We start from the raw sequence: 11211 nt of genomic DNA on the forward strand, positions 1-11211 counted from the left end.
TTAATTTGTGTCCAATGTCCCATGACTGTTTTGACAGTTCTCGAAAATTTTCTTTGACCAATAACTTTAATTATAGGCTGGACCAGTAGAAAGCAAGCCTCATATCCACACCGTGTAAAAAGATTAAGAAATTGAAGATCATGTATTCCAAAAACAGCCTTTTTATTTAATCAAATCAGAAAAACACACAGTCTTGTCCAACCTCCATCACTGTAAATATTGCTCTAACTTTTTGGTGTGCAAATTATCGATTGATATTGATTGTTTGCCATTCCTGCATTTTGACTGATTTGTATTTAATTTGAGTTATATTGCTGAGAGTTTTGTTCAAACGATGCTCATACACATACGGAACATTGGGAGTATTACATGCAGTTCTCAAGTGCTACCTGTGAGGTTGAGTGTTGAAGGGGACAGGGCCACGGGGTCTTTCAAGGAGTTCAGTGGAGCCAAATCCTGCAGCCAAATGACCCTGACCGGTTCTGGAGGTCCATGGGCCACACATCTTAGACTCAGGGAAACGTTGGCCACTATAGACATGTGCTGAGGCTCCATGGAGAAATGAGGAAGGCCTGAGAAGAAAGTAGCTGCATCAGTTCTTTTCACAGTCCAAACCTAACCACATCCCACAAAGGTTTGGGAACTCACCTTCCAGCTGGATCCGACCTTCCTCAGATAAAGTTCGATTGCCTTCTGACTGAACAGCACATCTGTAAGAGCCCATGTCAGGGAGCTGGACCTTCTCAATTCTATACGGTGGATAAAAATTACATGTTTTGAGAAGATCTAGAAGCAACAGGTAAAAACATAAATGAAAAAGATAAAAACAGGGAGAGAAATAAACCAGCTTCAACTGAGCTTTATGTAATTTATAAAGCAGGTGAGTTATATGTAATTTCTTTTCAGACTAAATTCCATCTTACTGGAAACCCACGTTGTGACATTTTCCAGCAACAAACCAGGTTCAGAAAGCAAATAAAGTGCAGAAACTGAAAATAAACAAGTGGATAAATTATTGTTTATGGAAGGTAAGGCTTCTTCAGAGCAGATGCCTACATCTCATTAAACGTCACACAGTGACAAAGAGCTGCTTCCTACCTGAGCGTGCTTGTGACCATCCAGCTGTTACTGCCGGTGGGAACCTGGACTTGGTTGGTGTCTGCATACTGAAGAGGAACGCCGTCTCTCAGCCAGACCACATCTGGGGGGTCCTCTTCCTCACCTCCGGTTCCCTTCAGCCGACAATGCATTAAGACCGGTTTGCCCAGCGAAGAGATGACAGTGCTGGGACTCTGTTCAAATTCCAGATCTTTGTTTCAGAGAGGGAGGAAGAAAGAGAAAGATGGAAGTTTATGTAGTTTTTTGAAATCTAAGAAACTTAAACCTTGTCTAAAAACAAGCCTTCCTTTCCGGAGAGGCAGAAAACCCTGAAGTTGTGATTAGAGGGATTTTTTCAAGGTTAAGCTTAAACAATTTTCTTACAGCAGAAGACTTACATATAACAGAATAATAACTCAGTCCCTTTGCAAAAAGACTAATACAAAATTTATTGAATAAACTGATTAGATAATTCAAAGCATTTTCTGATCTTATGACATCTAAAAGGGCTTTAAAAAACAGGCCACACTGATTTTTACGCTTTTTTAGAAAATAAATTCATACCCTTAAATCTTTTTCACATTTAAAACCCTCAAACTTTAGTGTATTTTACTTTAATTTTATTCAAAAGACCAATCCAAAGTAGACAATAAATCACATGGTTTTTAAATTGTCTTGTATATAATAAAATAAAAACATGAAAAACATGGTGTGTATTTGTATTCAACAGCAGAACACCAGTATATTTTTTTGCCAAATGTTCTTTCAAAAAATACCTCAAATTTGTGTTTGAAAAACTACAGATTCTCACTCGGATCTAATTATGGACTTTGCCTGGGCCACCTTCTGCTCAACCATGAAGGCCAAATTAGTGGAATGGACAACGTCTTATCGACAGACACACCCACCTGAGCTGTGGTTTTCTGCAGCTTCTCCAGAGCTACAATGGGCCAGCACACTGGCCTTTGTATTAGTCTCATAGATAGTGAGGCTGACCTAAGAAGGCTGGTGCTGATACTGCTTGGGACAAAGGACTCTTGTTCAGAGAAGCCTGCTTCTAATAATCAAAGCTACTAGCTAAACAGAATCAGTTTTCCTGAGATGAGTGCAGGTCGTCTGCCAAGACTTCGTACAGTCTGTTAAACATCCAAAAAACTGTGACAATAAATATGATGAGTCTAAACATCTCTGGATGCTTTGCTTACAGCAAAAATTCTGCAGAAATAGGAAGCATTTATGATGACGTTAAAGCGAAGGGTTGTGGAATATAGAAATGGACGGAAGCTGCTTTGACCAGAGAAGTATCATCAGGGGAAATTATAGGAAGGCATGCAAACTGTGCTTCTGTGCTCTCTCTTCAGGACAAGTTTTTATTGTTGTTGTTTATCTCACAGAGCCACCACAGTAAAGATTTTCCCAAGCTTGTCAGACAGCCATCTATCTGTGTCAGGGTCAACCTTTAACCTTTGATCCGAGAGGATTCAGTGGGAATGCTTCCCCTGTTAAAGGTACAAGAGGATTGCTGATTCCACAATCAATACTGTTTACAAACGCATAACAAATTTGGATTTTATAGCTGGTGGCATCTAAGCTAAGAAGCTCCTCTGCTTCACTGCTTTTCTCTCTGTAGCTTTTTCATTAAAGTGCTTCCTGCCTTTTATTTTCATGCTTGGACAAGCACTTTCAAGTATCCGAGTGACCCTGAATTAGTATGTTTCTAAACAAAAACTTCCCAACTTTCCTTCACTGTATCTTTTGACTGCTTTCATCGAAACTTGTAACCCTTTTATGAGAATGCAGATATCCAGAGAGCCCACCCTGTGGACAAACTGTGTGTGTCTTTGCATGTTGTGGCTTTTCTCCAGTAATTTGTGCTTAATCCATCCCCTCGCTTTTGTCCCCAGACATCTCCCTGAGGTCTAAGACGTTCATTACGATCTATCCCTCTCCAACTGCATCCATGCTGCAAAATCTAAACATGCACATACCAACAATACCTCACTAAGTCTACGCTCTTATCCTGCTTGCATTCCCTCCCTGTTTCTGACTTTTTAATGTGATTTCTCCCCTCCTTTCAGAGCCGCGCCTTTGCCCTTTTCTCTTTTTCATACCATTCTTTGGATTCATTGCTGTGGATTTCAGCGCCTCCCCTTCAGTCCAAACTCTTTCTCCTCCACTGTTGCCCCCTAGGCCCATCTATCATTTCCCATGCTCGACACTGACTCAGACCGGCTTTGAATCACAAGCCAAAACATTCGGACCCCTGAGCCCCCGCCCCCCCCTCTCTTTAAATCCACTTAGTCCAAGCTTGTGGACATCCCAGCACTCAACAAAACTTGGGAAACCTTCTTATTGTTTCTGTCCATCTTGTCCATTACTCAGTTTTGCACTTAATCAGAGCAGATACCTTCGGAAACACATTTAACTGGTTTCTCAAACCTTTCAATGTGTCATGATTTGTGGGTGTTTTGGGGTTCTTCTTCTTATTATTATTATTCTTGATGGGTTTTGAATCATGCTTCTGTTTATTATTTTCCTGGTCATGCTTTAGTTTTTGTCTTCTAGTTCATGTTTTGTCAAGTTAGGTTTTTTGGATCTGGTTATGGTTTAGTTTCATGGTTTACTAGCTGTGTTTCTATTAGTTTGTATTCAAGAGTCTCTGTTTTGCTCCAGCCATGTTTTGTTCTCTCCTGTCAGACAATTAACTTTATTCGGTTCACCTGCACCTAGCATTCAGTCTCCTCGTTTCACCTGGTTCTTTCTCTATCTATACACCTCTGTTCTGTTCATTCCTCGCGGAAACATTTCGGATCATATCACCCTGTTTTCAGCATTTAGTTACGGATCATGCTATGCCTGTCTTCCCTGCCTGTTTATTGTTTTGTTCCTGCCTCCTCTTGTGAGTGAGTTTTTTGTTTTTCTAAGATTAAATCATATTACTCACCGCCGATGCTTCCTATCCGTCTGCATTCCAGGGTCCTCCACCATACCAAGCCTGACACAATGCTGTTGTAATCTGTGTTAAAAAGGCCAGATTCCAACATTTCGCAAAACCAGCTGTTACCTGCTTTGCTGGTTAGGATTTCAGTATCATCAAAGTTTCAGCGTATCTGCAGCTCTAACGCATCACTCTAACTCCACAGCCTTCTGAAGGGACAACAATTTTCATCTCGGCATAACGAAAATCTTTTCTACCCTGCTGATCATGCCGTCACACTAAAGTTTCCATTCTATTAGGATTTAGGTGAAATGCTTGCCTTTTCTTGATGAAACAACTCTTTTGGGATTTCACAGGATTCTGGAAAAGTCATAGGATTCCTGGTTTGGATCCCTGCTCTCCAAAAAGAGCATCATTCCTGCTGCATCTAATTTTAAAATTGGGATCCTCAGCAATCCACTCGTGCTGAGGATAACAGGATTTGAAGAACATCAGCAGGTTGGAAATTCAGCAGGATTTGCACACTGTTGCACTTAGTGATCAGACTAATTAATATTAGCAATAAAAGCTAATGTTTATGTATTTCTCTGAACTTTATTCATTGAAATTAGAGCTGACCAATATATTGAATCGCAGTAATCATAGCAACATCAGTGTGCACAATAACCAAATCACAAAGGACTACTTAGGTGGATTAAATGCCCAGAAGTGCAAATATACAGTTTGTTACTGCAGCTATCTATGGTTTTAACCCAGGGTATTCATATTAGATCTTGATGTTGCGGCTGGTGAGAAACTTCCATCTTCACTTGTTGGAATTCTGACTTTGGGGGATCATCCTGTTTAATTTTCCAACTCGGAACTTCTGGACTGGTATTAATAAAGTACTATCTATCTATCTATCTATCTATCTATCTATCTATCTATCTATCTATCTATCTATCTATCTATCTATCTATCTATCTGTCTGTCTGTCTGTCTGTCTGTCTGTCTGTCTGTGCAGAAGAACCGAGTAAAACTACAGTGTAAAATGCGCTGACCAATCATAGAAGCTCTTTCAGTGAAACCCTGATTAAGATGCATCAGGACATCTTTCCTACTCCTGCGTCCATCAAACTGTATAACTTATCAATTTGACCACAAACCTAACAGAAATGCAAACTTACAAGCGGATCAAGTGTTTTATTTATTTCAAATAGAGTTGTTTCTAGTTAAATCTGACCGGAGCACCTTATTTTTCTTTATATATTGGCCTATTTAGATATATATAGTTTTTTTTTTTGTTTTTTTTTTATTTCACATTTTCTTCTGTATGTCCGATGTTCGTTTAAATTAAAGGACTTTAACAACAACAATAATAAATGTATATTTTTATCCGTTTACCAATTTGTTTTAATAGGTTTTCATTAGAGCAATAAACCCCGTCTTGGCCAGATGTTGCGGCTGCTCAGAACCCTCAAAGCAAATTGATTTAATGAGTAAAACAGCAAAAAAACTGACGGGACTAATTGCTGATTGCTTTTACTCACTGAACAACGATCAGCCTGGGTAAAAAGATCCTTATTTACCTGACAGCTGTCCGCCACAGACAGGCTTCCAAGGCGCAAAAATGACGCTGAGGATTAAAAAAGAGCATTTCCAGCTCGCCATGATGTCTCCCAACAGGTCAGCTGGAAAACTGGACTTCAGAAGGAAAGCAGTCGTCCTGGAGCAGAACTCAATCAAAGCATCTCCGCAGAGTTCCGCTCTGACTTGGATAGATGCTGAAAATGTTATGATCCACAGCTGGGAGCAGAAGACGAAGCAGATTCAGCCGTTTCGTTTCCCCTAAAGATAACAAACTTCTCCAAAGTTGTTCCTTTCCTTCTTTACGCCGCACTTTGACGTTGTGTCCAACAAACCTCCAGCTCGCTCACAAAGGCGCTCCAAACTTCTTTTCCACCGATTACCTTGTCCAAAGTCTATTTCTAGCCTCTGAGTATTTTTAAACCAGCCTTTCCTTCAGTCTGCCTCCCGAAGTTTTTCCTCTGTCCCTCTGCTGCCCATCGGTTCCTTTAGACATTCTCCCCCTGACTTTCTTTAACCCCCTCTCTCCTCCCACAAACAGGATTGAAATTCCTCGACTCTAACTCTTTCCACCCTCCTCCTCTTCATCTTGTTCCTCCTCCTTTTTTCCGAGGTTGTGAGAATCTCTGCAGCATGCTGATGGTCTGAACACAATTCATTTTATTTTTTCTAATTACGCAATGATCCTAAGAGGTTGCAAAGCTTGAAACACTAGATTTACTGTAGGTCTGTTTATGAGAACAACAAAACAAGTGGAATAAACCAAAATAAACAAGTTACAAAGTGTCTAATTTTATTATAACGACTGCCTGGGTAAATAAGCATTTGAATGCTAATCCTAATTAATTACATCAACTTAGAAGTCCTGGATAAAATTTTTAAATTGGAAAGCATAAAACAATGTCATAAACTGATCTTTCTGTGCAGGAAGTCCCCACAGTGCCGGCCAAAAATTATAACGAGTCCCTCAACAAATTTCGTATGGGGGCCAACTTGCATTTAAGCCCACTGGGCACCACAGTCCTTTTATTTTGGACTTTTTTAGGTTTACATTCAACACCACTGGTTTTCCAAGTAACTACCAGGTCAGCAATAAATGATAGGTGACTGTAAGACAGAATAGTACACTTCACACAGCTAATAAATAAATAGCATGCACAAAGTGCTCATTTCAACATTATTAATATATTTTTTAAATACATATTCTTGAAAGCTTTCCAGTATGGAAGCCAATCGTTACCATTTTTCAAATGAAAAAGCATTTTCAGAAATGCTTTTTCAAAGTACTGCCCAGAACTCGAAAACGAAAAAGCATTCCGAGCTGCGGGTGCAGCAGAGTGACGTCAGCAGCCGCTCTTCCTCAGCTCCCTGCTGACCGAGCTACCCCTCTTGTTCGGTAGGGGGCGCTGTGCATGTCTGCATTGCATTACATTGCAAACGTGCCGAGAAATTGATTGACCCATCTTAGCACTCAGTGAAAGAATGAGCAGTCTTGAAGAAGAAAATTAAAATGCAAATAGGATTACTGATTACTAATTTCATTTATGAGTCAAACAATGCAGCCACATTCTTAAAATGAAAAAGCATTTCTGAAAATGCTTTTTCATTTGAAATATGGTAACGATTTGCTTCCATATTCCAGAGCTCTCAAAGGGAAGCTTGGAGTGAACGTGATCTGATGGGATACTTTTTGATTTCCTCCTTGTTTTTTTTAAGTAAATATGAAAAAAAGTGATTGTTCATCAGCTTATTTACAAACAGTTAAAATTTGCCTAAAATATTTTGTTTAATGTTAGAAATATTTTGAATGTTTTTCTAGTTATTCATCTATCTTTTACTCAATATTCTTACTTGACTGAATTCAGTTGTTTATTTTCAGAATACTCTAAAGCTTTAAAGCTATGAAAGTTATGTACAGCTTGTGCATTTTGCAGCATTTTCTACAGGGTGGCCCCAAGCCCAGAAGAGGGCCTCAAACAGTTTGCCATGATTACAAGTCACCAAAACGTTGAGTTGGAAACTCTAGTTTTGTTTTAGCCAAAACATCACCAGTTTCAGACAAAATAAACACATCTGTCCCCGACTCATATTTTTATTTGTGCTGCTCCAGATGACAATGATGCCTGCTGTAGATGATTTTCTTTCTTTTCTTTTTGGTATTGCCTGCTGATTTCTCTTCATCCCAAGAAAACAATGGGGAGATGCTGGCTCTCAGATCTGCTGGCCCTTTAAGAGAGTCTCTGTGGACTGTGTTGTGTTCCCAGGGTCTTTAATGGAAACACAGAGGGACTGAGAAAGACCCCATTGTATATTTTTTCCTTTCATTAGGAGCCTGAGCAGTGGTTTCAGATAGGAGCCCTGAGACAGAGGCAGAGGGAGGGAGGCAAGAGGGTCACAGAGGGGATTCTGAACAAGAAAAGAGGGGTGCTCTTCTGAGAAACACAAACTTCGAAGCTGGATGGGCCTGCAGGGAGAAGTGGATGTTTGGGGTCTTGAGGGGGATGGGCATCAGCTCAGAATTTAGCGTTATGACCCATCGGCCCAACACCAGAATCCAGCATACCTGGCTGCAAACTAACGATTCCGGGTTTTTCAGATAAACATGTTGTTCTAAAGGGCTGCCCAGCGGGGCAGTTGGTAGCACTGTGGCCTTGCAGCAAGAAGGTCCTGGGTTCAATTCCTGACCATGGGTCTTTCTGCATGGAGTTTGCATGTTCTCCCCGTGCATACGTGGGTTCGAAAACATGACTGTTAGGGTACTTGTTTTTTCTAAATTGCCCTTAGGCATGATTGAGTGTGTGTGTGTGTGTGGTTGTTTGTCCTGTGTTTGTCTGTGTTGCCCTGCGATGGACTGGCGACTTGTCCAGGGTGTACCCCGCCTCCCGCCCATAGACTGCTGGAGATAGGCACCAGGTTCCCCGCGACCCACTATGGAAGAAGCAGTGGAAAATGACTGACTGACTGTATGTTGCTCTAAAAGCCTGTATTTGGACAAAGGCAATAGGCAAGGTGAAAACTACAGCCCTTTAGATGAGAACTGGAGATTAAAACGCCGGTCCTGTTAAGACTGAAGCTCAAGTGGTTTGGGAAGCAAATCAACAAAGACACCTTGCTGTTGTACCTGCAGGTAAACAGTGTGACTGCGTGAAGTTGAGTGTTCTTCCACCCCCTGCTGGTTATCTACCCAAAGTGCAGGGTTAATATAAGGAATGAATATAGTAAATGGATGATTGTTTATTAATATTCCCTTATCATCAAAGGAAACTTTTGAATTTTGGTTACTTAATTAATTAATTAACCCAGGATGGCTGCGTAATGGACTAACAGCCTCTGTATACGAGGCACTCGCTCTACTGCTATGCCACGCAACATGTCTGGAGTAAGGCTATTTGATAAAATAATTTATTCTTGCATTCTATTTCCTATTTGAATTCAGTATTTTTATAATACAGTTAAACACAAAACAGTGAATATCTTCACTTGTTTCACTCTGTGTTTATTTCTCCCATATCTTATTCTGACCTGCATACATTCATATAAAAACTAACAGGTGGGTAAGAATATTACTTTGAGCTGCTTACAAACAGTTTCAACTAATGACAGCTTGGAGGGGAAGCCACTCAGCTTCAAATCAAAGGTAAGAAAATCAAAACTGAAAATAGGTTTAGGCATCCAAATTTGTTCTTTGAATGTCACACATAAGAACATACTCTATGTTCTACCTGATTTTAGATTTTATTGTTAGGAGTAAAGCTTGCTCCTTACCTCAGGTGAGAAAACCGTTTCTGCAGAATATTTGTCTTTATAGGATTGTGCTCTTTGTGACCAACAATGTCTAGAAATGTACATTTTTATTACTGGCTGTGAAAATCTTTAAAATCACTGCACTCAATGTGCTGCTGCTGAATAGCCATCCTTCCCATTGGTTGGGTTTTATGTGTACATTTCTGCTTGGGCTGTTTCTTTCTTTTTTGTGTGTTTTTAGGTATAAATACCCCAGACACAGCATGGTATCTGTTCTCTCAGAATCCCAGAGTTCCCAGATTTAGGAAAAAGTCTGCTGTTTTCTGGAATAATTTAAAACAGGTAACATCTGGGACATTTACAGTGTTTTGCAAAGGTGTCCATAACACTTTCAGCTTTTTCTTCTGTGATTGAGATTTTATCTGAAGACCAACAGAAGGTAGTGAAAAATTGTGAAGTGGAAGGAAAATGATAAATTACATTCATAACGTACAAATGTAAAAAGTGTATTATATGTTTGTACTCAGCCCCCCTAACTTAATACTTTGTTGAACCACCTTTCACTACAATTACAGCTATAAGTCTTGTGCAGCATGTTTCTGGCAGCTTTGGACATATGGGGACTGATTTGTTGCCCATTATGAACCATTCCTCTTTCATGCTTTGATGCCAGTCTTTTGCAGCCTTTATCTAGCTGTCTTCCAGGATCGTCCTGTGTTTAGTGTCATCAATCTTCCCATCAGTTCTGACCCTTTTCCCTGTATCTGCTGAGGAGAACCATCCCCACAGCAGTATTCTGCCGCCCCCATGTTTCACCATAGGAAGTTGACACACTTTTCAGAGTTTTATGTTGAAAGACAGTGCAACCTCTTCCTTCCACTTTATAACAACTTTGTGTTGGTCTATCACAAAAAATCCTAATAAAATACATTGAGTTTATAGTTGTAAAACTGTGAAGATGCATGAATACCTTTGCAAGAATCCTTAAAGATAAGTCCAATTAAAATCGTCTATCATAATTAGCATGGTCTGTATTTCATGTGATGCTATTTCTGGGAAGCTCCAAAGAGTTAAATCAGTCAAAGAATGATCAGAGCAGAGAACATCAAGAAGCATTCTACCCATCCAGCAGAGGGCCTGGTCACCTCCCTTCCCTCAGGCAGATGGTTGTGCAGCCTCAAAGCCCCTACGTCAAGGCTGAGGAACAGCTTCTCTTCCAAGGCTGTGAAGCTCACGAACGCAGCCCCGTTAACTACTTTTGTTTTTCTTCTTGCATGGACATCAGTCTACTAGATAATTTTATATATTGTTTATTTGTTTTTCTCTTATGTCTCTGACATGCTGAATGACAAATAAAAATGATTCTGACTTTGATTCTTTTTTTTTTTTTAAGAATTTTATCTAAACCTTTTATATTTCATGTTTAGATGTGTACCTTTTGAACCTCTTTGCTCTGTTGCTGAAACTTTATCCCCCTCTGGGTGGTGATTCACAGTTATTGTTCTTGATTTCTGTCAGAATTCAATTATGTTTCAACCCATTTAGGTGGGAACATGGAACGTGTTTGACTGATGCATGAATGCCTCTCGCTAAGATTCATCCTCTTATGTAATGCAGTTTTAACATCATTTAACTAAACAATTCAATGCAAGGTGTCATGTTTAATTGAACACTGAAAAACAGTTCATTTCCTGAGGCTTGTTATAAAGGTGGAGTCATGCATTGCTGGCTGTGGGAAGATTGAAAACTTGGCCATCCACAGTTGTGGGGCAACAACGTCCAGCTGTGGAGAATAATAATCCCTCTGTTTTAATCTGCTTTAGCAGGAGGTGATCCAAACCCTGTTTCTGAGGCTATCTAAGGCC

At 40.0% G+C, this 11211-nt stretch overlaps 1 protein-coding gene across 1 annotated transcript in view; it reads right to left on the reverse strand.

Moving 5' to 3' along the window:
* Positions 1-6121, reverse strand: part of LOC124883899 (tyrosine-protein kinase receptor UFO) — a 34125-nt gene extending 28004 nt beyond the window's left edge. Inside the window, exons 1-4 of the mRNA XM_047391370.1 lie at positions 5605-6121; positions 1099-1309; positions 649-749; positions 390-572 (exon numbers count right to left, since the gene is read on the reverse strand). Coding sequence (XP_047247326.1) covers positions 390-572; positions 649-749; positions 1099-1309; positions 5605-5686 — 577 coding nt within the window. The 5' untranslated portion in view covers positions 5687-6121. The remainder of the gene's footprint in view (positions 1-389; positions 573-648; positions 750-1098; positions 1310-5604) is intronic.
* Between the last annotated feature and the right edge of the window lie 5090 nt (positions 6122-11211).

Source organism: Girardinichthys multiradiatus, chromosome 18 (genome assembly GCF_021462225.1).
Source record: "Girardinichthys multiradiatus isolate DD_20200921_A chromosome 18, DD_fGirMul_XY1, whole genome shotgun sequence".
NCBI lineage: Eukaryota > Metazoa > Chordata > Actinopteri > Cyprinodontiformes > Goodeidae > Girardinichthys > Girardinichthys multiradiatus.